At 41.5% G+C, this 27,325-nt stretch overlaps 2 protein-coding genes across 5 annotated transcripts; one reads left to right on the top strand and one right to left on the bottom strand.

The window, feature by feature from the left end:
* Window positions 1–1,080: 1,080 nt before the first annotated feature.
* On the bottom strand, window positions 1,081–9,535 carry LOC118111394 (kelch-like protein 12). Of its 4 annotated transcripts, none has more exons than XM_035159957.2 (13): window positions 9,154–9,535; window positions 8,949–9,070; window positions 7,868–8,094; window positions 7,479–7,656; window positions 6,797–7,014; window positions 5,962–6,111; window positions 5,722–5,836; window positions 5,443–5,549; window positions 5,166–5,361; window positions 4,893–5,051; window positions 4,069–4,167; window positions 3,799–3,985; window positions 1,081–2,354 (listed from the first exon to the last, which is right to left on the bottom strand). In XM_035159957.2, exons 2-13 carry the CDS (start codon window positions 9,004–9,006, stop codon window positions 2,228–2,230), a joined length of 1,821 nt encoding a protein of 606 aa, XP_035015848.1. In that variant the 5' UTR covers window positions 9,007–9,070; window positions 9,154–9,535; the 3' UTR covers window positions 1,081–2,227. The 4 variants fall into 4 exon arrangements, with proteins under 4 accessions (XP_035015848.1, XP_035015849.1, XP_035015850.1 ...); XM_035159958.2 differs by having other exon boundaries at window positions 8,949–9,041; XM_035159959.2 differs by having other exon boundaries at window positions 7,479–7,632; window positions 9,154–9,532.
* Window positions 9,536–12,022: 2,487 nt separating this feature from the next.
* ptpn1 (protein tyrosine phosphatase non-receptor type 1) lies at window positions 12,023–21,350 on the top strand. Its single transcript, XM_035160234.2, has 9 exons — window positions 12,023–12,317; window positions 13,750–13,840; window positions 14,784–14,884; window positions 16,877–16,975; window positions 17,054–17,191; window positions 17,534–17,743; window positions 17,972–18,133; window positions 18,287–18,447; window positions 18,927–21,350. Exons 1-9 carry the CDS (start codon window positions 12,261–12,263, stop codon window positions 19,216–19,218), a joined length of 1,311 nt encoding a protein of 436 aa, XP_035016125.1. The 5' UTR covers window positions 12,023–12,260; the 3' UTR covers window positions 19,219–21,350.
* The last annotated feature ends 5,975 nt before the right edge of the window (window positions 21,351–27,325 follow it).

Raw genomic sequence — 27,325 nt, 5'->3', positions numbered from 1 at the left:
GATGGAGGGAGGGAAGGAGGGATGATAGAGTTTTCTCTCGCGTCAAGCAAGTTATATTTATAAATGTTGGTAGACTCCTCTGTTTGCCTGCTGTTGCTGCAGATTGATTCCTGACTTTTTTTTACCAGACTCAGTTAAAAATAATTATTCAACTTTCAATGTGTGATATGTGAATGTTATGTTTTCATCTTAAGTTTGTCTTTTAGTCATTACTTTTAATCTTTGAGTTTAAAACCACCAAATTAACAGAAGTTGAGAGATGCAAAAATACTATTCTTCTCCAGGCTTGTATTGTGTGTCCTTTATGAAACTATAGACATGTTGTGGGGGGTGAACTTATCTTATGCTGTATACATGATATCGTTCATTTCTTTTAGCTTTCATAGAAAGAAAATTGTAAGAAAATCTAATTCCATTCAGCACATCAGGAATAGTTTTATACTTTTAGCTGTTTTTGGTCTCTACCGACGTCTGAGGGAAAACATCTGTGTCTTTAGCTGTGAATCGCTTCACAAATCTCATCAGCCGGTTTCTAACTGTGTCGTTCTGCTGTCACCGAACAGGTCAGCGACACATTGACCTGAAAGTCACTGTTAAACTCAGTAAAACAGAGGAAAACTGCAGATGCAGATTAAAACAATCTGTTAATCACGAGTGGTTGTTTCATATTGTTGTAGATAAATGTTGACAACAGCCACTTCCGTAAAATACAGCTGATTGTAAATGTTGGACAAATTAAAAGTTTGATCAGATGACGGAGTCAGATGAAGAGTTAAGGGATCAACAATAATTACGATGAATGTCTGTAAATGTCATTGAAATCTGTCCAATGGATATTGAGACATTTAACTCAAAAGCACAGATGATGGTGAAGCTTGAAGAAAAGTCAGAGGATCACAAAGTCATTGGGTTTAAGGGGATCAAAAACTTTTGAATTGAAGTTTCATCTCAATCCCTCCAGTCGGTTATTTCAGTCTGGACCAAAGTGCTGGACTGACCAACTGATTGATGAGCAGAAATGTTCAGCGGCTATATCATGGCTAAGCGGTAGAGATAGTAATGAAAGAGCCAATACAGATATCGCAAAATGATTTATCTTTTATTTAAAAAAAGACATGTTGGGAGGTTTGAGAATGAAGGCAGTAATTTGCTGACGTGTGGACATTCAGTTTTAACTTTTTTACTGATGTTAAAACGGACATATTAAGTTATATAGTGATTAAAAACGCATCCAGCCCGTTCATATCGAACGACTGGAAGATTCCTCACATTTGCTCCGTGGGTTCAGGAGCAAACGAGGAGTTTTTCTTACCAGCGACGTCACCGACTCTGCAGAAGACGTGTGAAGCGGGTTTACAGCGTTTTGTCCTGATGCGTCACATGTTTAGATTAACACAGATAAAACGCTTTGGTTCTCAGTGTGTTTATTCACTTCCCAGGTAACAGTGATGTCAAGACTACATGGACCTGTCCGAGTTCATAAGCTGAGTAAAAAAAGAACACAAATCACATGCACTTCATACTGTGATTTCTCAGTTTTGCCAAACAAAGCGACAAAATAATCAACTGGTACAACTCAGTCATTTTTCTAAAACAATATTCATCTCTAAATATATATTCTGAGAGCGACAATAAGTAATAAACCTTTCGTAATAAAGTGATTGGAATCTAAAAGCACTGTTTACAGGTAGAGTTACAAAAAGGATTAGTGACCCATGAATGACCTTGAGCACACGTGATGATGAGCCGATGCACTGTCGCGGAAGTCTAACGTGAGGCAACATGAATGTTCACGGTTTGATGCAGGCCAAAGTCGTAAGGCATATAGCAGCAGCTGGAGTCGAACTGTGCTCCAACTTCTAGTGTGTTTCTCGTGATGAGTAGAAATATATTGCACTTTGAAGACAAACTGAAAAAATAATCTCACTGGTAAAGACAGCAACAAGAACCACCGATGAGTGTCATGCAAGTGGCGATGGGCTCCTCGGGGGCCTCTTTTCAGGTGAAGACGACCACGGCGACGGTGAATCTCTGTTGCACGGTCCAACTGGTGAAGGGATAACTTTTCAGTGAAGGCGGCGGCGGCCCAAACTGTGGCGCCTTATTTTTTGTTTACTGGCGAACAAGCGTGTCCCTTTGCGGCTCTGTTTTAGTGGCATTTTAGCAAAGTCTAGCTGCCCGTCCTCCTGCCTGATTTTTCTCTTGTGGCTCTTGTCCTAAGCGAAGATCACTTTTCTCGTAGAACACAGACGCCGGCGTCGCACCGCTGCGTCGCCATTGAAGTGACGACTTCCCAGGAGTCGATAACCGGGTCGTAACATTCGATGCTGCTGAGAAGTGAGTTCCCATCGTATCTAGAGAAAGAGAGAAACAGAGTTTAAACCACAACAATCAGGACTGTGACTAGTCTGAATCAGCCTGAACACAAGCTCAATCAAACGTTAAATGAATATAATGTTAAAACTTTATGTCTTTGAATGTGGATCAATGCATATATTCATTTAGCAGCTTTTTACCGAAGCCACTAACACGTTTAACCTAGAGATCTATAGTACACACATTGAAGAGAAACACTTTAAATACTGTAAATCACCCAGATAAACTTCAAAACTTGCTCTGAGGGGCCACAGCTAATCTCATATGTCTCTATGTCAAAGCAGTTTTTCCCATTATTTATCTAGACTATGGCAGACCGCCATATTCTTATTTGTCCTGCCACAGTTTCATAATGAACCAAAGAAATATTTACACTTCTCATAATAACACAAGAGATCTCTCTACCTTGGTGTTTTACTCTGCTGCTGCATTGTACAGCAGTGTGTACTTGTCTTTCACATATATATTATATTTGTTTTACAGTAGTGAACTTTACTAACACTACCAGAAGTTTGAAGTAGTTTATACTAAAGACACAAAGCAAACTGACTGATGGGTAGAGACAGATGTTTTTAAAGATGAAAACCTATTTTGGAAAAGGTTAAAAAGAAAGTTTACAGTTACTGGTTTGTAAAAACATGTGCATACAAAACCTAAAATAATTCTCCTAATCACTTTATACATATTCAATATACTGTGAGCTTGAAACCTGACTACAGCAGCACCACAGTCAAACCTGCTTCATTTGATCCTGTAGGGCCTGGAGCAAATGTACTGTTTGATCAACTTGATGCTACATGTTAACGATTATTTGTTCAGACCAAACAAAAAACCTGTGTTAAGAAAAACTAAAATGGTAAGAAGCTGCGCTGGAGAGAGCGTGTTGCTTCAGGTCCTGGGGAAACGTTGAAATATAATCCAGTCCAGTTTGAACAACTGATCCAGGAGGTTTAAAGATGTCACAATCAATTTATCATATAAAAACAATTTATGATACAACGAAACAGGATTTGTAAAGAATTCTGGAAAGTTAGTCAATCATTTTAAGTTTTCCTGGGACAGTTTGAGACAAAAAAGTGGAAATATGACATTAATGTTACAAAGTATATTATAAAAATTACATACATCGGCAAATATATAGGAATAACACATTATTTACTGCTTAATATCTGTATGGGTATTAACTCTCCAAAATCCATACTGGTTGGGCTCTAATGCTTTTAAACTATATGTACAGTACATTAACAGAATTTTGCACTGAGCTCTACAATAAAGCAAAACATAGATCTGTTATAATATTATGAGAAGTGTTTAGAATTTACAAATCTTTATGAAACTGTGGCAGGACAAATGAAGACTGTAGTGGATCATCCCAGTCTCTGTAAACCCAGAGAGAGAAGAACATTAGATGCTTTTTCTTACCCAGCAATGGCATAGAGACGTCCTCTCAGTACAGTGGCTCCTACGTAACACCGAGGGGTCGTCATGCTGGCTACAGTGGTCCAATAGTCCGTTCTGATGTTGTAGACCTCAACGGAGTCGAGGTGCGAAACGCCGTCGAAGCCTCCCACCACGTAGATGTGGTCGTTGAGTAACGCCACGCCAGCCCCTGCAGACAGAGCACACGTCTCAGGATAAGCAGTCGCACGCACAGTTAGCGGTGATATTCCTCCTTTCTGTCGTGTCACCTACCTGACCTCTTGGTGGCCATGGGTGTAACACTTGTCCAGTGGCCAGTGTGTGGGTCGTACCGCTCCACTGAATTCAGGATATTCAGTCCATCGTATCCACCTGTGAGGAGAAGTTAGGGAAACGATTGATTTGTCCATCAACAGAGAAATAATTGGCAATTAACAGTTTTAAGTTGCTGGCACAAGGTTGATGTGTTTTCCTGCTCCTTCTATCTGATTATTGCTAGTTATATTATAATTTAGACTATAATGATTATTGCTAGTTGTCGTTTGGGCACGACTCTTAATATAAAAATAGTGTTTCCCATTGATTAGAGACTGTGGCAGCATTGTTCATTGTTGTTTCATCGTATTAGTGTGTGCAGAGCTCTTTGCCTCACTTTATCTCTCGCTTGCCCACTTACTCCCTCGTTCGCTCCTCCACTCCTCTCTAGTGAATCTGCCCTGACAGTGTCTGAACCTGTCATTTGTGGTTTGTGGGTGAATCAGTATGTGAGAAAAACTTTCCCAGCAGGACAGGTGTGGTCTCATAAATCATGGTTCTCTTATATTTTTGAGATTTGAGTTAGAAGACTCAAATATTCTGATAGTCAATGCATCGTTTCATTACATTTTAAAACTAAATGTGAAGCATTTGTTGGATTCATCCTCCTCCTTTCATTTACTGTGTTTTAAAAAGGTTTAGGTAAATTATATTGGGGAACTATAATTACCATTTTATTAATATATTAATTGATTAGTTAATCACAATAATCAGAAGATTATGTGATAAAAAAAAAAGTCATTTGTTGCTTCCCTTTCCCCTAAAGGATTTTTCCTCCATACCTAAACAGTATATAAGTCCACTGGCCACCACCAGACCAGCTCCTTCTCTCGCTGTCTGCATATCTCCCAGCATGCTCCACTGGTCAATGTTTGGGTCATATCGCTCCATGCTGGTATGACGCCGGCTTCCATCGAAACCTCCAGCAACATAGATCATGTCTGTCAACAGGGCGAAAAGAGAGAATCTGTTATGTTGTGGTTCACTGCAAGAGAAGAAACCATTCAGACAGGTTTTCACAGAGAGGCAGCACACGTCATTCAGAGCTTCCTCACCTCCAAGTGTTGTGGCCCCTGCGAGGCCACGCCGTACATTCATGGTGGCGACGGTGTACCAAACCCCGTCCTCGTCCGCTGTGTAGTCCAGGCACTCCACGGAACTGAGCCTCGACCGTCCGTCGTAGCCTCCGATCACATAAACCCGATCGTGGAGAGACACTGTGGCAACGTAACGCCGTTTCCGTGCAATGTTCTGTTTGAGACACGTCGGTCAGTTATAGATAAATCCACTCAGACAATAAAGATAAAAACCTCTCTCTTTTTTAATACTTACAGGAAGGAAGCTCCATTCTTGTGTTTTTGGATCATATTTCTCAACTACGTCTATCGGTGATTGTTGGCTGCCAAACCCTCCAATAACCAACAGGACTTCTTTGGCACCTGAAAATAATAATAATAGTAAAAAATACACATTATTTTTGTAGCACTTTCAACAAAGCTCAAAGACACTATACAGGATTAAAAAAAACAACTATAAAAAGACCCATAAATCACTTTTCTCATCAACAAAAGATGCATAAAGCTAAATTACAGTCGGAAACAGGATTCCCACCTAATCTGGCTTGTGTGCGTGGGCCTTGCATTTCACTCCTCAGCTCCGGTCGCAAGTGGAATTTCTTGGCCTCATCCACAAGGTCTCGACACGGCAGGCTACATCGAATGAGGGGCTGAGCCGTGTCAAAACACGCTTAATTATGAATGTAAGTGTAATAAATACATCAACAGATACTCTTTTGCTGGAAGCTCGGTGCATGATTACTCAAAAACCCCTGCAGTGTGTCGGCTGGCTCACCTCGGCATCGATGACATCCGTGATGTAACGCGGGGTCAGCAGCGGCAATCGGACAAACTCAAGCATGTCTGACAGGTACGGCTCTCGCTCCTTTCTGTTGTGTTTGACCCAGTTTAACACGGCTTCAAATACCGGCTCCTCCGAGTCCACCTGCATACACACAACATGCACAATGAGCAGAATTACAGCTGCTCCAAAGACATAAATCCTCATGTTGATTTTTACAAAACTCCAGTTAAAGATGTGGCACATAATTCATTAGTGATGCATCGACTGCACCAACGCTGTTAATCTGTAAATGTTAATATTAAGAGCTCACAATGTGTAACAGTGAGACAGTGCAGTCTGCTGAAGGTAGGAGAAACCACAGTTTTATGTGTTTTACGTGTAGGGTCTGGTTTTATTTTTTAAAACGACAAAAATGACAGGAAGAGCGATGTGAAAGAATTGATGATCTATAAATCAGCATGTGATAATAACTGTGTTTTCACAAAGCAAGGCATGCGGTAAACTCAAGTCAGGTTTTCTTCTCTGCAATTTCAATCGGCAAACGTGAGTGGAATTGGAGGGCGACACACCGACTGAGATCACAGCAGGTTGGTACTTGCTGTTCTCTTTTTGCAGGTGTTTGAAAGACAATATGAAAGCTGTGAACGTCGAGCTCAATTCACACCTTTTAAGTCCAGTTTAAAACATTACAGTTGTATTGGTGAGCAGATGTGACATTACTACAGACTGGATTCACAATATTCAGGGACAACAGATCAAACAACCTCCACGAGACACTGGAGACCAAAGTGTGGAAGAGCTGATCCACACATCAACTTTTTCTTACCTGAATTTCGTCACATTTTATGAGCTTTTCCACTTCGGTCTGGCTGAGCAGCATGTACTCCTCATGCTGCACCACCTCAGAGAAATGCTTTTGGGAGAAAAGCTCAGCGGCCTGCATCAGGTCAAGGCAATTGTGGGTTTCGGCGAAGTCCCGAATGCCCAGACAGTTGGTAGGATCAAGCTGACTCTCCAGAAAATCACAACATGCTCTTTTCACCCCTGAGGAAAACAAATTGTACATAGACACATGTGTATCGTTTAAATAGAGACAAAATCTGATGAAAAAAAATACTTTCATCATCGTTTAAACAGGAAATGCAGTGAGAAATTGTGTTAGTTGAATCAAATATAAGGCTTTTAAAGTTGTTGCTCAAATTAAAAACTTTAAAAACAGTTTTTGCTACAGGTCTGGTGAAACACAACAAAGAAAAATAGGTGTGTAACATCTCCCAATAGCCTGCAATCAGATAACCTTTCATATCAAAAAATGTCTTTAAAAAGGCAGGCAACAGGACTTGCTCATTTAAAACTTGTGTAAATGAATGTAAGACCTATAATCCCTTCTAAGGCCTTTTTGAGGAACTGGATTTATTGGTTAATAAGACTTTTCTAAGACCTGCAAATACCCTGTCCCTGTACTCACTCCGATAGAAGCTGGCTTAAGCTGGTTCGCCACAACCCACCTTTCAGCTGCAGCAGACACGCTGCTGGGAGAAGTTCTTGTACGTTCTCCACTGTGACCAGCACCGTCTCCGTGTACACAAAGTCCAAGAGGATCTCCATAGTGGAAGCAGTGAGTCCTTGGATGTCGACGAACGATTTCCCCTTCTCTGCGAGCTGCAGAGCCACAACAACAGAGATCTTCAGGTGTAATAACAAGAAACATGCCATTAAGGATTTACTTATGAACATTAAGTATTTGGGGAAGTTTTGGAGATTCAGAGAAAGACCATTAAAGAACAGGAGTTTTTCCTGAGAGTATCAAGACATATGTCATATGTTTAGTACAGAATATACATATATTTATTTGATAGCATGTAGTCCCTCAACAAATTAAGAGTTTTAGTTTTACCTCACTGGTGAACATGGCACAAAAGTAGTCACTGCAGGCAGCCAAGACAATGCGGTGAGCTGGAAAATCTGCTTTCTCCACTCTCAGAGTGATATCGCAGAGTGTGTTGCTCTTGCGAAGTGAGTTCATTGCATTGAGGATGGACTTGGCGTGGGAATTGGTCATGATATCTTTAGGAGCCATGTTGCCTTGGAGGTCTCTCGAGGACCTCAAACTGCTGAAGGAATCTAAAAATAAACAGAAAAACCTGCGTTGACAACGAACGTCTGATTCACACAGTGACAATAACAACCTTTTAAATTTGCACACACTTAATGTAGGTATGAGAATATGGTGAATGAGTGAGCATGTGCTGTATGTGGACACAAAATGGGTGTGTTAAGAGTTTAAGATTCATGTTTGTACGTTATTAGTGTGTAACATCAATTTAAGAAAAAAAAGCCCTGGGAATTTTCGTATAATTCAAATTTTACTTAAATTGGAGATTACTCACCCACAGTATATAATAATTTAAAGGTTCAGTGTGTAGAATTTATTGAAGTTGCATGTTGCAGCTCAACACCCCTCACCTCACCCTCCCCTTCCAAACATGAGAGAGAACATGTAGTAAACTTCAGTTGTCATAAAAACTCAAAAAGGTGTTTAGTTTGTCCAGTTTGGGCTACTGTAAAAAACATGGCGGCCTCCATAAAGAGGACTCGCTCCTGATGTAAATATAAAGTTTTTAAATATTAAGGAACCATTCTGGGGTAAAGAAAACAACAACTCATACAATTTAGATGAAACATCACTAGGATTATTTTATATTCAGTTTCTGCCAATAGATCATTTCACATAAATCTTACACACTGAACCTTTAATCAAGATATTTAACAATAGATTCAAAACACCCCCCATCATATCTATATTTACATCTCCCACAATGTGAAAATACAATCTGCATGTCAATCAATGACTTAATAAACTGAAATAGTCCTTTCTCCAGTGCTGACACTTCAGTGTTTCCCCCCAGTATCATTTGCAAAGTACTAACACTAACTGTGTTTATCGTGGTATCGTCACTTCAACCGATGCAACTTACCGTTAAAAGATTTGAACACTTTTTCCACCACTGGGAGGCAATAGCTATAGCTACACATTAGCTAGCAGCAGCCACCGACAGCTAACGCCAACGCTGCACAACAACAACAACAACAACAACAACTGTGGAGACACGGCCGGCGGTCAGAGGCGACAACACAAGCAGCGACACACACACACGGACCCGTCGGGAGTTTTCATAATACCTGTCGCCGCTGCACAGCTGATTCAAAAAACGCCTAAGTAGCTAAGTTGCTTTAGCTGCTAGCTAACGTCAGTAGCACCAGGGTGTCCCCTGTCCCCAAGCTCCTGCTGTCGGGTCAGAAACCTGCTGGGCTCCGTCTAATCCATGGTGCCCCCCGCTGGGTCGCAGTGTGCGCGGCCTCCTCCAGGACCCATGTGTCCGCAGACTCACACGACCGCTGCCATGTTTCCCCCGCTGCCCGGTGAAGAGCCTCCGCAGGTCGCATCAGCTGCTCTCACTACACCGAGCGAACATAAACACACCGCGGTGCGTGCGTGTGCGTGCGCGCTCCCCGGGGCCTGACGGGGCCTGACGGGGCCTGTGAGGCGCGCACCTCCATCCGCTCCTTTCTGCTCAAAACACCGCGATAATCAGAAGACCAGTATCGATTATACCGATGTTTTCTATTCGATCTTACCGTTTTTCACTGTGCACATAACAAATGGTCAAAATACAAAAGTGGTTAAAAGTGAAAACAATGGTTAAATACAGAAGTACATAAGTAATAATAGTGATAATAATAGTGTAGATAAAAGACCGAAATAAACTGGAACTACTCAAAGCAAATGAAGACAACACATGCAAATAAAAAATTAAAAACACATGCAAATAGAAAATAAAAAACACATGCAAATAGAAAATAAAAAACACATGCAAATAGAAAATAAAAAACACATGCAAATAAAAAAAAAACACATGCAAATACAGAAAATAACACCAGAAAAGTTTCCAGGGGAAACAAAAAAGTGATGAACCTGCTGTAGTTCAATGCTTGGTGAGGTTCCACCACCACTGACGGGTAGCGGACTTCAATAACTTCACAAAGCGTTGATCATTTCCTTGTTTCCCTCTTTATCACATTAATATCTCACCGAGACTTGACTTCTGCCCCAGAGTCCTTGTGCTTTGCAGATCCAGGATCTGCTGCAGCCCCATCGTGGATCGTGATGGTGGATCATGAGCATGGTGGCGGCTGATCTCGGACTGTGATTACAACAAGACTGCTTCATAAACAATGTGCATACACACATATTCTACCATTGCTGGCAATAACGCCTCAATTCATTTGTCAGTGCCGCTCCCTTCATCTCTATCAGACATTTTCTTACGTATAAATACTTTTAACATTGACAAACTGTTTCTTCTAATCAATGTTGTAAATACTGTAATTTTGTTGATGTGTTTAGTTACAAGCGTCTGTACGTTGTACCTCTGGACTCAGTGAGTGACGTCTGTCTCGCTTCAAGAGGTTTGTGGTGTTGCCCCAGAACATCTCAGTCCTCCCACACACACACACACACACACACACACACACACACACACACACACACACACACACACACACACACACACACACACACACACACACACACACACACACACACACACACACACACACACACACAGCACTGATGCTCTTCTGAGAATTGAGAAAAGATCCTCACATGAGTGCATCTGTGGTCGGCCATCATCAGTGTCAACACGCTGCTCAGTAGCTCAGTGGCTTACTCATTTATAGAACCATTGTTCACATATTGTGACAGGCGGAAGGAGAAGTAGTTACTGTATCAACTGGACATTATAAGGATAGATCCTGGTGATGGTGTAGTTACTTCCTACTGTCTCCTGGAATGTTTGGGATTGGAAGTATCTGCACAGCCCTACAATGCTTGAAAATAACAATTTAGTAATTTTCTACACTTAATAAAAGATTTAAAATCAACGGACTATATCTTTAAGAACTTAAAACAGGTGTTAGGTGTTAAACTCTCCGGATCTGGATTTGTGTGTATCACAGACAGTTAAACGAAACCGATTATTCCTCAAATTAGTACAAAATTTCCACCAAATCTCATAGTTCTCTTTGTGATTATTTGTGGGGATCTATTAGGGAAATTAAAGACCTGAAAATGAAAGTGATACTGTTTATCTAAAAGTGTAAATTCCTTGTTCCTTATCTGCTGCACAAACACTAACGTTATTCTAAGTCACACCTTGTCCCATTCAAATGGCATTCAGTGATTGAACTGTTTCCTAACAAGGACAATTCGTTTTTCTTCTAGAATAACAACTGAGCCAGAAGATGTTGTTTCTACAATGAGAGAGAACTGGGATGTAAACAAACAAAAGTTTTTATTTATTTATTTCTCTCAGTTTTTTTGTATATTTGAAAGATTTAGAAGTGAAATGAAGAATCATCATCATCATCATCATCATCATCATCATCATCATCTACGTCTTCTTCTTTGAGGTTTAGCAGTAGCTGACATCCTCAGTGTTGTATTATACTGCCATCCTATGGAGTTTGTTAGCTACAATGTTTTCTTACCGCTCTTATACTGAAGAGTCTGGGCCTGGATTATTTTTAAAAAGTTCATTTAATCCTGTTATGTTTCAGTTTGTTCTTTAATAACTGTTAAAAAGAAAGATGTCATGATCCACAGTTTGCATTTGATCGCAGGCATCATAGTTTAGAGATAAAAGAAAATGAAATGATGATTTTAAAGTCACAATGATGAATTAAAGTAAAAACGTTGACTTTCTAAAATTGAGAAGATGATAAAAATAACGAGATAAAACATTAACTTTGATTACCAAGTCAAAAGTATGAGATGGATCTTGAAACTTTATAAATGACTTTAAACTGTAAAGACATTTAATACTGTTTTACACACAGACAAGAATAGTATGTATATGTTAAAGACGAAAAGAGAAGAAGGGAATAAAAAAGTAAAAAGAAAAGAAAGGAAAAGTCAATAAAAGAATAATACAAAGTAAACTCTCTTATATATGAGGGTTTTTTTTTAAACTGTGTGACGACAGCAGCAGCTCGGGCGTGTGGGCGGAGCCTGCGGCGTGTTTCCGCTCTGAGGCCGAACAGACGAAGCTGATCTACGCAGGAAAATCTACCGACGAGCGGCGGAACATTAGTTCAACCCAGAGACTCCGCTCCGGACCCGAAAGTGTCGAATCTACCGGGAGCTCGGTATCTCCACCGAGGCTTAGAGGGGGAGGAGGAGGCCGAAGAGGAACCAGCCGCCGGAGCAGGAGGCAGCCGGACTGTCCGCTATGGAAGCCGAGTTTCGGGAAATCGATGACAACGGGAGCTGGAGCTGCGTCTACCAGGTAGGAGCTCCCGGTGAACCACGGGGGAACCGGACCGTCCGGGGACCGGGTCACTTTTAGGCCCCTTTTCTACCGCAGCGTGTCTCTCCGCTCAGTCCGCCGGCGGAGCTCCGAGTCCGGGTTCCGCCTGCTCGACCAGCCCGATGATTGATGAGTGTGTCTGGGTGTCTACCCGAGAACCACGTCCCATCACCGGCCCGCTTCGTGCCGCCGTCCCCGGTACAAGGAGACGGTTCTGGGGTTGATTCAGTGATGGAGGAAGTAGCCACAGATTTAGTTAATACTCCATTACTAGTAACTGTCCTTGCTTTGAAACTGCAAATTAAGAAGCCTGTAAGAATGATCAGTGATTATTAGCATTTCCACACATATATATAGATTAAATGTATCATTTATTGATAAGTTGATTGTCTATAAATTAAGGAAATGGGGGGGAAATGCCCATCACACCTGGTTCTGTTCGACCAACAATATCCAAACATATTCAGTTCACTATCTCGTACAGCAGCAACGGTTAGTTGATCAGTCAATTAGTCGATCAATCGATCAGTTATTCGTCCATCTCTAATTCCTAAAGAACAGGGGGACGTCCTGCTCTGTTTGACCAACATTTCAGATCCAAAAACCAAAGATAGTTAATTATAGCTGCTTGGTAAGTTATTATCATGTAAAGCTGTTACAGGATAAAGCTCGTGTGGTTAATCTTCACAAAATGTTGGCCTGTAAAGGTGGGACCAGAGGATTTTTTTATCTTTCTCACTTAAAACCATAAATCCACATAATAAATGGATCAATAGCTGATTAATTATCTGTCAGTTGACTAATGGCTGCAGCTCCATTAATCAGGACAATCTACTTAAAGGTAAAAGGATTCAATGACGGTTATCCCATTATATATTTATATCATTGGATAATGTTTTACTATCACTTTTATGAATGTTCATTTTAATGCGTCTGTGGCTGAGGGGGTAGAGTGGTTGTCCTCTGACCAGCAGGTCGGCGGCTCGATCCCAGACTTCCCCATCTGCATGCAAAAGATCAAACCTCAAAATGACTCATAATTCCACTCCAAAAGAAGAAAATCTTCACATTTAAAAGCATTTTGACTGAAAAATCATTTATAATATAAAAGTCGCTATTAACTATTATCTGTGAAATAATCATGGTGCAGTAAAAAGCACAATAATGTAACTTGAACCTCAAATGTTGTATTTGTGTAAAGGTTTTCATGTTGTGTCCTCAGTTTCTTGCACTAAATATCCATTACACATACGTGTGTGTGGACTTGTTCAACACCCCTCCCTCTTTTTTCTCAGAATTATTTCTGGGAAGTAACCAACCCCCCCCCCCCCCCACCTGTGTCAGACCTTTTAATGTCACATGAATGTAATGTTAATGTAATACTCTGTCATTCATTTTCATTCTGTCACAGGAGATTCGTCACCAGTCTTGTGAACTGCCATGCAAACTTGCCAAACTACCCGAAAACAAGAATCGGAACCGCTACAGAGACGTTAGCCCATGTAAGTCGTCCTTCCCCTCGATGCCTCGATGCACTTCACCAAACAAACAGTCTTAAACATTTCATTTATTCTTTTTCAAATGAATGAGCACAGCTCTCTGCCCAGCGGTGACTGATTCCTTAAAGGTTCTGAGTCGTGCGAGTCTTTCACGGCAGAGAGTTACACAGAAGTGATAATCTCTGGCCAAGTATCGTAATAATTACGTCAAATTACACAGTTAGTGTTACACAATGGACACAACTTTGCGTCACTGCGGGAGACAGACTGACAGGATGTGACTTCCAATTCATAACTTTTGTTTTTACTTTGTATTTATGAAGGTTGTTGCTGTGGTCGCAGCACATGCACGTAGAGATAGCTGAGGTCAGCAGGAGATTAGACTGGAAATATAAGGTTTTCTTCAGACTGCAGGGGAATCAGATTTGTTCCTCAGGTCTGACATCACCATCTGCATGTTGTAATTATGTATGATGGAAACTATCAATAACTAAGAAGTTACTTTGACTTTGGATTCGATTGAGTTGTTTTTGTTGTCCAGACTTTCTAAAATCAAATTTGAATAAAATGAATATTTAAGGGACTGTGCTCTACTGAGTTCCATTGAAGTTCTCGTTTAAAATGGTTTTCTGTAAAACAATCCAACATCTGAACCATGTTAGTTCCTCTTTTCACACTTAATGAACAATGCAAATTTTACAGACCATGTTGCAAATAGTGTTTTCACTTTTAACAAGACAACTACAATCACAAACCATGATCTTCTTTGACTGGATATGAAGAAAAGTGTGCGCCCCAGTTTTAAAGTTTGAAGCTCCAGTTAGTTCTCAGCAGCTTCGTTGTTCTGAGAGTAGCATGAACATTCCCTGGAGGTTGTGACGTATAAAAAACAGACAAACACACAGTATTGACATGATTCTTCATGATATCTTCTTCCTCTCCTCAGTCGACCACAGCAGAATATGTCTGCAGCTGGGAGCGAACGACTACATCAATGCCAGCCTCATCACGGTGGAGGAGGCGCAGAGGAACTATATCCTCACTCAGGTAAGTGAAGAGGCTTCAGTTCCGCTGCAGTTGAACAGTGATACTCCTCCTTTACACAGAATAGGTTGGAGTAGGTTTGTTCATAGATGTTAGTGAGTGTACAACATGTTTTTTATTCATACTTTATATCAATCCAGCAAATAACTTAGAATAATGAAATCAGTTGTGCTTTTCATAATAATAGAAAAAAAGAACATTTGTTATCTTTGTTGGTTATAATAAGACTGTTTGCCAACTATAAGGTATAAATAGGTTATATAGTAAAATGTGTGTTATCATTTGAAAATTCATAGAGAAGTTATAAGCACGTGAAATGTCCCCATAGCTGTATCTAATAAACCATTTATTAAATGTTATGTATACTGCCTATAGATATAAAAAAGGGGGACTTGAAGTAAAATGTTACTGATCATTTCCATTCAATGTTTAAACATGGATTAAATACATTTGTTTAATCCCAGAAACATTAACAATAGTAGAAAATAGCCTCAGATGTTGGCTGGAGTCTTCCTATCAGATCAGCCGTGACGTAGCCTGAGAGACGAAATGTGGGGCAAAAAAAATCAATGTTTGTTGTGATTTCACGGTCGTGGTTCATTGCAAACATGTTCATCAGCTTTCATCACCTCATCTGGATTTGGCAGCTGGACAGCACGAGGCTGAGATGAGGAGAGGTCTTGGTTTGTAAATCAAACAAAAATAGTTGAAGATTGACGATTCAATGTACTTGTCTTTTTAAAGAATATTATGATCAATCAATGACGTAGTCCGTAAGATCAGTACTGAGACCGTACCCTCCTGGGTAACTTGGAGAGGATCTGTGTCAGAACCTTGTCCACTCACTACTGGGGTCCCTCAAGGTTCCGTCCTGGGTCCCCTCCTTTTTCCCCTTTAAACCAACTCTCTTGGCTCTGTTATCCACTACATGGCTTTTACTACCACAGCTACGCAGATGACACCCGAATAATTCTCTCTTGTCCCCAGTTGAAACACAGGTAGCAGCACGAATCTCTGAATCAACCTTGACAAGACCGAGCTACTTTTACTTCCGGGGAAGGGCTCTCCCACCCATGACCTTACTATCACCATCGACAACTCTGTGTTAGCCCCCACCCAGACCACAAAGAACCTGGGTGTGACACTCGACAGTCAACTCTCCCTTACTGCCAGCATTGCTGCAACAACCCGCTCGTGTAGATACATGCTGCACAACAGCAGTGAGAATATGTCCCCTTCTCACTCAGAAGGCGTTCTGGTCCAGGCTCTGGTCATCTCACACCTAGACTATTGCAACTCCCTCCTGGCTGTTCAGCCTGCTAGTGCCATCCGACCTCTGCAGCTCATCCAGAATGAAGCAGCTCGACTGGTCTTCAACCTAAGTCCTCTCTCACTACACCATTCCTTTCACTGGTTACCAGTGGCTGCCCGTATTCGCTTTAAGACACTAGTACTTGCGTACCGTGCTGCGAACGGATCGGGTCCAGTCTACATCCAGGACATGGTCAAACCTTACACCCCAGCCCGTCCACTCCGCTCTGCATCGGCCAATCAGCTTGCTGCTCCCTCACTGCGAGGGACAACTAGTCACTCAACAAAATCACGACTGTTTGCTACAGAAAGTCTACACATCGTCTGCCGCAGGCTAAAAACACATCTCTTCCGACTACACCTTGGTTAAGAAGATGATGGTCTAATAACCATGGTCAACTCTGATGTTGAAAAACAAAACAAACAAACAAACAAACTAAAAAGTTAGTTGCATTGTGTTGTATTGCACTTACATGTGGCACCTTGTAGTTTGGCTTTTTTTAAGCTAATGTACCTACATGAATCTTGCTGTTCTGGGTTTGAACCGTCATGGTTGAATGCACTTATTGTAAATCGCTTTGGATAAAAGCATCAGCTAAATGATATGTACTGTAATGTAGTTGTACAGAATAAAATCCTTTATACGCTACCACTATATATACTAAAACATTTTTTCCTTTTTAGGGACCCCTTCCAAACACATGTGGCCACTTCTGGGAGATGGTGTGGGAGCAGAGGAGCCGCGGTGTGGTGATGTTGAACCGAGTCATAGAGAAAGGATCTGTAAGCAGCTCGTCCTCATATTGTAACGTACTTTTCTCTCTGTCACACTGTTTCTAACCTGCCTTCGTTTGCTTTTAGGTTAAATGTGCCCAGTATTGGCCGTTCAGAGAAGAGAAAGATGCTATTTTTGAAGATACCAACTTCAAGCTCACCCTTGTCTCAGAAGACATCAAATCTTACTACACAGTCCGTGAGCTGGAGCTGGAAAATCTGTCTGTAAGTTTTCAGTGCGTGTACAAGCTGACCTGGTTTCAAGTGAACGCAACACTCCTTTTAAAGCAAAGGTTCACAGTTTTTCTTATCTTAAAGTAATAGACAGGTGCTTATATAAACCTTGAAACGGGTTTTACTTGCTGGTGTTGTTCCTCCTGTTCATGCTGGTCATTAAAATGTCCCTTCTGAAGTTGATTTTAATTCAGGTAATGGAGTTACAATTAAAAAATCTGTTCAACAGTAAATTTGAAGTAAAAATGAGGCTGCTGGATTATGAATTAGTCAAATCAAGTCTATTTAGTACATTTATTTAATTCATGTCTTCCCTCTGATCTTTCTCTGCAGACTCAGGAGACCCGTGAGATTTTACATTTTCACTACACCACCTGGCCTGACTTCGGGGTACCAGAGTCTCCGGCCTCCTTCCTTAACTTCCTGTTCAAGGTGCGAGAGTCTGGGTGTCTGAATTCCGATGAGGGACCACTGGTGGTTCACTGCAGCGCCGGCATCGGACGCTCTGGGACCTTTTGTCTCGTGGACACCTGCCTCTTGTTGGTTTGTACAGAGCTCTGCTGTAAACAAATCATCACACTGTACCTTTTTATACCTTCTTTATTTATATTGAGCAGGTAGATGCGCTTGTAGAGCAGTATTACAGTAAAATTACTCTAAAACGTGGTCATCACTATTAAGTAACCAGTAATAATGGAGGCAAACTGACTCTAGAACTTGTCATTTTGTCGGTTATCATATTAATCACTTACTTTTCACTGTTAAATATAGATGTCCAACCGTAAGGACCCGTCTTCAGTTCGTATTCGCGATGTGCTGCTGGAGATGAGACGCTATCGAATGGGTCTGATTCAGACAGCGGATCAACTTCGCTTCTCCTACCTCGCTGTCAATGAAGCTGCCAAGTACATCAAGGGAGACACATCCCTGCAGGCAAGTCCTTCCTCTCTATTCTGCTCCTTCTGCTTCTTTTTACTTGGTGTATTGTAAACTGCCACGAGAAATAAAAACATATCTACTAATCTTCAGTTAATTTCAAGTAGTTACGCAAATACTCAAATGGATTGTGTGTGTTTTTTTTTTAAGGAGTCATGGAAAGAGCTGTCGAACGAGGAAGACGATCCTCCAGAGTTCACCCCTCCTCCTCCTCTTCCTCCTCCCAGAGACCCTCACAATGGCAAAATTGAGCCGTCCTTCTTCCCTGAAAATGATGAAATCGTCCGACACATGGAGAGCAGGACTTTGGGGTATTCATCAAAATCATTTATTTAAAATTTATTCCAGTGTAATCTGTTAGTTTTTGAACCAGCTATTTAGAAACCTGAAGGTAAGTTTTTGTGCCACGCCTGTTAATGGTGAAAAACGTGGTTAAATGAAATGCAGGGTGTGTATGATGTGGCAGGTGCTGCTGAATTCCTGTCATCTTCACAGATCAAGTGCTAGAAGAGACACTTCAGATCATTTTCTGTTTGAACCTATGTAAAATGTATTTGTATGTACTTTAATCAAGCTAACTTTAGATTTGTCATTTGGTCCAGTTAGCAACACAATGCTTTCACTTGGCTGCTTGTGGGTGTAAATATTTAGTGATAGCTGGTCTTTATACAAGAAGTGGTTTGTGTGGCGCAACACATTTTCTCACTCAGAAAACATTCGAAGGTCTAAAACGGTCTCTTCTACAGCAGCTGTGCTCTTCTTCACTCTCTTACATTCTGTCGTCATCCAGGTCCTCACAGGAGTCCGAGCTGCGAAAGAGGAACATCCCTGGCCCACCGCCTCCCCCTGATCGGACCGAGCAGCTCGATCGTCACAAGGTAATCCAAGATCTGACCTCCGAAGCTCCAGCCAAATCCCAGCAGCAGCACGAGGCCGAGAACCAGGAGACGCCCGAGGCAGCGGAGCAGCCAAAGGAAGAAACTCCTGCGCCGGGGGCTTGGCCCCCTCTACTAGCCAACGTGTGCCTGTGCACGGCACTGGCTCTCAGTGCTTATGTCTGTTATCGGGCCTATTTCCACTGATGTCTGTCCCGACTCCTTTCTGTTTCCCCTCCCCGTCTCTCCACTGAGAAAAGTGGACTGCTCTGGCCAATCCGCCTGCTTTGACTCTGGGTTTACTCTGCGAGTGAGAGGATTATTTGGACTTCAGCAGATTCAGGTTCACTCTTTTTGTTTTTGTACGAATGCAGTGCGAGGGGTCGGCTCCTCCTCACCCAACCAAACCTTCTGTCAGTGTGTCATCATGGATGCTCAGGGCCTCAGTTTTTCAGGTGTCGTGTGTTAAATATGTGTAAACGCAGACTCGACAAAACAATGACACGTCTTGCAATCAGTAGAGTGAATGGGTTTGTTTTAGCTCCGTGTACCAGGATGAATGTCCTCTCTGACTCCATTTTACACACGTCTCCGCTCTTATTTACCAAATGAGTTCTTCCATTTCATCCTTTTACAATGTGTCCGTTATGATTTCTCATTTTCCCTTAGTTCTCTTACTCAAATCCTTTATCCCCATCTCTGACCAGCCTGCCTGAAAATATGCCAGTAAGGTAGACAACTTAATTTGTTCTTTGGTTTTGGCTCAATATTAGATCGTGTGTATTTGTGTAGTGCTTGATGACCACTCAAAGTGCTTTTCAGTACAGTTTTGCCATTCAACTATTCACATACACATACAGTGCATCTATTTGCAGTACAATACACTGCCAGCACAGCAGTCAGGGGCCTTCTGCTTACTGGACAACCCCGTTCTACCTCCTGAGCCCCAGCCGCCCATTAAACCTGTTCAATAAGGTGAAGTGTATGAAAGTAAGACTGAAGCGATGCTGTTTCCACTAGATAAGAGATGCATGCTGGGGTGGGCACTGAATCGTTATCTGCCCCCAGTCGTGGTCCGTGCTGGGCTGCAGGAGGCTGGTCGAGTCCGTACAGTGTGTCTTTGTGTTTATGAGTGGTAGTTGTTGAAACTTTCTACTGGTGCTTGAGTTAAATCCACTCAGTGAGAAGTATTAATACAACATTTACAGGACATTAAATGTGAGATATGTAGCCCAGGCATTCTTCTCTCCCTGGTAGATCAACAGTGACACAGAATGGTAAATGGTCTGTATTCATAAAGCAGCTTTTCCAGTCTTGATGACCACTCATTCATACAGTGCATCTATGTGCAGCACTTTCTCTCTCACACTGTCGGCACAGCCATCTTTTAACATTTAGGGTTCAGTACCTTGCCCAAGGACACTTGTGGAATAGGGGAGACTGGGATCGAACCGCCAACCTTGTGCTTAGAGGACGAGCCGCTCTTCCTCCCCCAACAGAACAACTTTGAAAACTAAATGGTGCAGGAAGAGGTTGATATGCGACTCTTTCCATTTTCCTCGCATTCTTTAATTGACACTGGAATGATATTGACATCTTGAGATGTGTTTTTTCTTTTAAAGGTCAACACCTTGTCCTTGTTTTTCAGTCACCGTGGATAAAAATGTGTGGAGGATTTTCACAGCAAGAGAATGTGTAACATAACCTGAAAGCAGCTGATGCATGTAATCGAATGTCAGACACAAAGTAGCTCACACCCGTTTCGCCAGCAATACAAACCCTTAATAACGTGTCACCCTTTATGTTAACGAACTCAGTGTCACAGGGAGCCGAGGATTTTGAACAAACCAAAAACCAAACACCAGCACAGGGATGGAAACAATACACTGTAGTAATAATCTGTTGCATCGTGGCGCAGCCCACGAGCTGGCAATGTTTTGTATGATTATGTTCTTTTAACGCATGCTGCATTTGTGAATCAACAGGTTTGTCCTAAGAAGAGATTAGTTGAGCTGCTAGCGTCGAGTTTAATTTGTGACTGGACGGAGTTCAGTGCTCGAGTCTGACAGCTGTACCTTCCTTTAGAATGTATGAACGTCCCGTCCGAGGACAAACCCTTATTAGATTATATATTTTTTTCAAATCAGGTTTCAGTGTGCTGAGTTTATTTTTCTTCTTTTTTTTCTGCTTTAGCAAGGGATGAAATCTCAGCACCTGTGCAGCCATTGCACCAGGTTTTCCTGTTTTTCTACACTTACGCTGAGCTTAAAAACATGTATTTTTTTATTTACATTTGTTGTTTTACTTTTTAAATAAAATAATAAAAAAAAAAAAAAGAATCTACTGATTTACTGTGTTGTTTTTTGGAACCTAATTCTCAGTCTTACATCTGGGACCATGACTGGAAATAAAAGATCACTCAACACCGTGTTTTGATCTTATTGGTCGGTCAGTAGCAGGAAGTGATGTTTCCAACTGAGAAAGTTTGTGTTTAGAATCAGACTACACCACAAAACACACTTGAAACTATGATTTATACATTCATATTTATAGGTGGAGTAGCTTTTTCAAACCTGGTCTAATTAGTGTTTCTGATTTTGGCACTTTTCAGAAATTACAAATAACGTGTGGTCACAATGAGTCAAAGCATGACGAATATTTTGTCGTATTTTAGTCTGATGTGTTGAATTAATGTCGGTGTATTTATAAAGGACCCTTTAAAGAGCTTTACATACAGTCGGTAAGAAAAAATGTATTACCCCGACTTTTAAAACAATAAAAGGGAAATAACCCAAATCAAATAAAGAACATACAGTAAAAGAGCAGCTGAGAAATAAAACGGATGTTGAACATTTGATTTGTATAGCTCATATTCACAAATCACAATTTTCCTCATAGGGCTTTACAAGGTCCTCAACTGTTAGTAATTCATTGATAAATGCTGTTGTTGATAGATTTATGATTTAAAGTCGGAATTCAATGCTCCTGACTTCCTTTGAAGATCACGTCTGAAAACAGCTGTTGGAAGGTTTCACAGCCCTAAAGTCTAAACAGCTCAATAGGCTTAATAACAATTAATACAAGGATGTTAAAACATCTTCACATTTCTTGTATTACATTGCAGAAATACTATTCAACATTATGAGCAGAGCTATTGATATTTCTCTTCATTCAGACGCGTGTTTTGTTTTTTCCATCAGGGGGCGCTGTGGGTCTAAAGCTCAGACTCTTCTCAGTGAACGTGGAGGCCTGGCTTCTTGTTGCAGCCCACTCTTTCCTGTTGTCTGTACCGGGGTTTACTCAGCAGTTGTTATAATAACAGTGAACTGGACAGATCAGTACCTGCAGTTCACGGAGGGACACCGATGCTCACATGCATGAATGTTATCCAAATACTAATTACGTCCATTTATACAGGGACTATTTCTCATAAAAATGGCTTATTACCTTGCTCAAATTCTAATATATATATATATATTCTAACTGCTCTTACTACGATCATAACTGGTGTCAAATGATTTCCCCCAAAAATTTTTGTTTTGATACAGACGCACAAACTTCTGAGGTTGATGTACACGTGCTTCCAATACACAAAGCCCAACAATGAGTTTTGCTGAAGCCTACACACACACACACACACACACACACCAGCACAATGACGGCGGATTGACACTAAGTAGAACACGTCTGGAGACACTTGAACTGCTCGAGCAAACTCCCCCCTCCCTCCCTCCCTCGCCCCGGTTGTACAAGCACAGATGATTTGGCAAGAGTCTTGGCTAGAACTTCCCGTTCCTGGGAAATACGAGGCAGGCACTGTTACGTGCAGCACAGGAATGCAACTGTAAGAGCGTGAGTAATGGCACTCCCACCAGCGCTGTGCTGCAGCAGGCCAGAACAAGTTGTTGTTGGAAAACTACAATCAAGGTACGACCTGGGACCGGAAGTCATTTAAAGACAAAGTGTTGAAACGTCATGACATCTATTCTGCTTGGTGTGGTTGTCGTTTTATTTACCATTATAAATGAGAAAGGAGATTTTGAATTTATTTTTCCACATCTTTTTTTTTACGTCATCTCCCCGAGGCCCGTGTTTTTTCTTTATATGTGGTGATGTTGAGAAATTCAAGTTCAGTTATGTGAAATTAAAATGAAGTCTCCTGCTGTGGCCCCTGACTCAGCCCAACTGTGCACACTGCTGACTCCACACTCACAGTAGAGCAGAAGGGATATGTGCCCTGCCCTGCCCTGCTGACTGTGGCCCCAGCTTAGTTATTAACCTGGAACTTCCCAATGGCCGGCCAGCAGTGAGTGAGGGAGGGTGGGACGATCTTTGACTGTAAGTCTCTCTCTTGTAGACATGCAGATCATTTTCGCAGGGAGCCAAGCAGGGATCAGGAAATTCCTGAATGTGAGGGGAGTCAGGTCTTTCCAAGCGTGACGCAGCAGAGTCTGAGTCACTGCACACGCAAGCAGTGTACAATGGAGGCCTGATACCGAGAAGTGTGTGGTGTACCATGTCTCTTCATGCCCTTATCGTTTCAAAGGGAGTCAATGAGGCTTTTGACAGCTTTCAGCATCAACCAGTGCTGGAATGTAACTCACTACAATTATTCAGTACTTTGCTTAAGTGCATATTTGGAGCACTTATCCTTGAATATTTAACATTTCATTTGTTTTTAAGGCAAAATAAAGCTTTTGTCTGTACAGCAAAAATGAGTAGTTTTTCCCCGTTAACAGTCTTCGTGCTATAGGCTAAGTTTACGGATTGCCAGCAGTAGCTTGGTGTATAGCATACGATCGTCTTATCCAACTCTGTGCAACAAAGCAAACTTCACAAAATATTTATTATTATGTTGAAACTGGCAGCAGAACTTAGTTTTGTTATGTCTTTCCTACAACATCCATCATCGCACACCTCCGATTTAGTTTGTGACCCTTTGGAGGGACGCGTTTAAACTAGTGAAAAACTCAGTTAAGACTGGATCCATTAGTTAAAAAGATGTCACATTCAAGCGGGTACAACAGTAAAATGTTAAAATCGTTATTAATTCATCAGGATTCATTTGATAATGTGGTAAAATATCAGTCAGAAGGGCCGTTTGTCTGCAAAACAAGTACTTTCCCTTTTACATTTACAAGTAGCCATACATTCCTATACTGTTTATGGCCCATTGTCTACAGCCTTGTGCATATAACCACCAAAATAATATATAGGTTCTTGACTGTAAAGGATCTGAGAACCAACAGTATTGACTCGCCCTGTATTCTTTACTTAAACATCGAGATTTTTCCTTACAACGAACATGATTGCTCAAATTGAGAAGCACCGTGCTGCTGCTCTTATTAAACTGCAGCCTCTCCTGTCTTTGGTTACATCTGTTGAGACATTCACCCGTGAGCAGTTCCTGTTCCTGTTCCTGTCCCCCCCCGCTACTGCTGTTGAGGGTCAACCGTCAGACTTGCACACACCGATGTCACAGACAGTCCCTCCGCTGTCACAGCTAAGTGGCTTGCATGTAGGTCATAGCGTAAACACTATGAGATTGGAGCTGGTGTTTCCTCCTTGGTGTACGCTTCAAAGCTCCCGCATCCTTCCTCTCGCCGCACGCAGCAAGAATTGATGACGTCGACATGCGGTCCACATGTGTAAACAAAGCGTGTTGACCTGCCTGCCTCACCACAGACGTCCCCATGATGTTCTTTTGGATTCATGTTGATGTTTTCATCACAACATCTATAGGACAAATGACAAGCGCTTACATCAGATGTGTGATTGCGAGCTCGCCCATAATTCCGTCTGAAAGGACCTTTTGAAAGGAGGTGAAAGGTAGCATGTGGTGAACGTGAGGATGGTCACATAGTTTAGTTTGTGTAGGTGGTGAATTCTGTCATGCAATCGCGTCAAACACACCTTACTTCCTGTTGCGTAATCTGTACATGTCAAAACCCACACAGCTGTCACACAATTAAAATTTGCTGGGACCGACTGGGATCTGTGATTCCACCACAGTACAGCTCAAAATTAACTGTGATTTAATATTACAGCAGGTCTTCATCAAAACAGTGTTTGGATCTCTGGACCAGGGCTTTTCAATAGAAATTCAAAGAGGTCCAGTTAGAGAGAGTTTCCTCAAGCAAAGGTCCGAAACATCACAATGTCTTTTCTCAATTCAAGTAAAAAAAAAAAAAAGAAGTTTGCATTTAAAAATAAAAGAAAGTTTTTGAAAAAGTCAAAAATAATTTTCTTAATTTGAGAAAAAATTTAAATAAGTGTAGTTTGAGTTTCCCCTTTTTCTTAACTACATTTCACATGTGAACAATCTCAACAAAAAGTAACAACTAAACAGCTTTAACGCTTCTTTTCTCTTTTTCCCACTTTCTCTTGTTCAGTGAGAAAAGCTCTTCCTTGTGCTGCCAGGATTTACTACGGTAAAGACTGCGCAGGTAAGACTACCGTAAATGCAGGAAAAGTTGCGCAAGTTAAAATAGAAACGTTCTGTCAAAATCTAATAAAAAGGTCTGGTTCCGTATAGGACAGCGTCTTGGTCCAGACCCGAAAGATATGTATTTTATATTTTTTTGTAAGATATTTAATATAGATAATCTAAATATTATGTTGATCAGAAAAAAATTTGCCATCATTATATCATATTATTAATGATGTCATGTCAAGAAGTCATTTAGGACATCCGTTCAAAAATGCATGATTCTGTATCGTGCTGGCTGATCGTGATAATAATGGCGGATCCTGTATCGTGTTGGTGGACCACGATTGAGGGGGCAGCTGATGGTGGATCCTGATGGCGGCAGTGGACAATGACTGGACTATAGTGGCATCCGATCTTGATGGTGGATCATGATCGTGGTGGCTGCTGACCATGGACTACGGCAGGACTGCTTGATATACAATGTTTCTCCTCGGAAACTCGACCATTACTGACAATAATCCATCAATTCATTGACCTTCAGTTATGCTACAAAGTGTTTATTCTAATCAATGCTGCAAATACCCTTATCTTTCTGATGTTGTCCATTACACGTGGCATCTATTACACTTCTGTCCGTCCTGGGAGAGGGATCCCTCACATGTGGCTCTCTCTGAGGTTTCTACGTTCTTTTTACCCTGTTAAAAGTTTTTTTTTTTTTGTAGTTTTTCCTTACGCTTGTTGAGGGTTAAGGGCAGAGCATGTCACACCTCGTTAAAGCCCTATGAGACAAATTGTGATTTGTGAATATGGGCTATACAAATAAAATTGTATTGATTACATTACATTTTGATTTAGCTGACGCTTTTACCCAAAGCGACTGACAATAAGTGCATTCAACCATGAGGGTACAAACCCAGAACAACAAGAATCAAGAAAGTACAATTTTCTTCAAGAAAGCCAAACTACAAAGTGCTATAAGTAAGTGGCATTTAAGTGCTATAACATTTTTTTTGTTTTATTTTATTTTTTTAAATCAAGGTATAGTCGGAAGAGATGTGTTTTAAGTTTGTGGCGGGAGATGTGTAGACTTTCTGCTGTCCTGATGTCATTGGGGAGCTCGTTCCACCATTTAGGAGCCAGGACAGAAAACAGTCGTGATTTTGTTGAGTGACTAGTTGTCCCTCGCAGTGAGGGAGCAACAAGCCGATTGGCAGATGCAAAGCGGAGTGAACGGGCTGGGGTGTAAGGTTTGACCTTATCCTGGATGTAAACTGGACCCGATCCGTTCGCAGCACGGTACGCAAGTACTAGTGTTTTGAAACGGATGCAGGCAGCCACTGGTAACCAGTGAAAGGAGCGGAGGAGCGGAGCGGTGTGAGCGAATTTAGGTTAAAGACCAGTCGAGCTGCTGCACTCTGGATGAGCTGCAGAGGTCGGATGTCACTAGCAGGTAGAGCTGCCAGGAGGGAGTTACAATAGTCTAGGCATGAGATGACCAGAGCCTGGACCAGAACCTGCGCCGCCTTCTGAGTGAGAAGGGGACGTATTCTCCTGATGTTGTGCAGCATGTATCTACAGGAACATGTTGTAAGCAGTCATGTTGGCAGTAAGGGAGAGTTGACTGTCGAGAGTCACACCCAGGTTCCTAGCAGTTGTCATAGGTAATAGTCAGGTCGTGGGTGGGAGAGCATTTCCCTGGAAGGAAAAGTAGTTCAGTCTTGTTAAGGTTAATTTTCTGGTGGTGTGCGTACATCCACTGAGAGATGTCAGTCAGACAGGCAGAGATTCGTGCCGCTACCTGTGTTTCAGATTGGCGAAAAGAGAGAATTATTTGGGTGTCATCAGCATAGCTATGGTAGGAAAAGCCATGTGAGTGAATGACAG

This window comes from Hippoglossus stenolepis, chromosome 6, assembly GCF_022539355.2.
Source record: "Hippoglossus stenolepis isolate QCI-W04-F060 chromosome 6, HSTE1.2, whole genome shotgun sequence".
Classification (NCBI taxonomy): domain Eukaryota; kingdom Metazoa; phylum Chordata; class Actinopteri; order Pleuronectiformes; family Pleuronectidae; genus Hippoglossus; species Hippoglossus stenolepis.
This window is presented reverse-complemented; position numbering and strand designations above follow the sequence as displayed.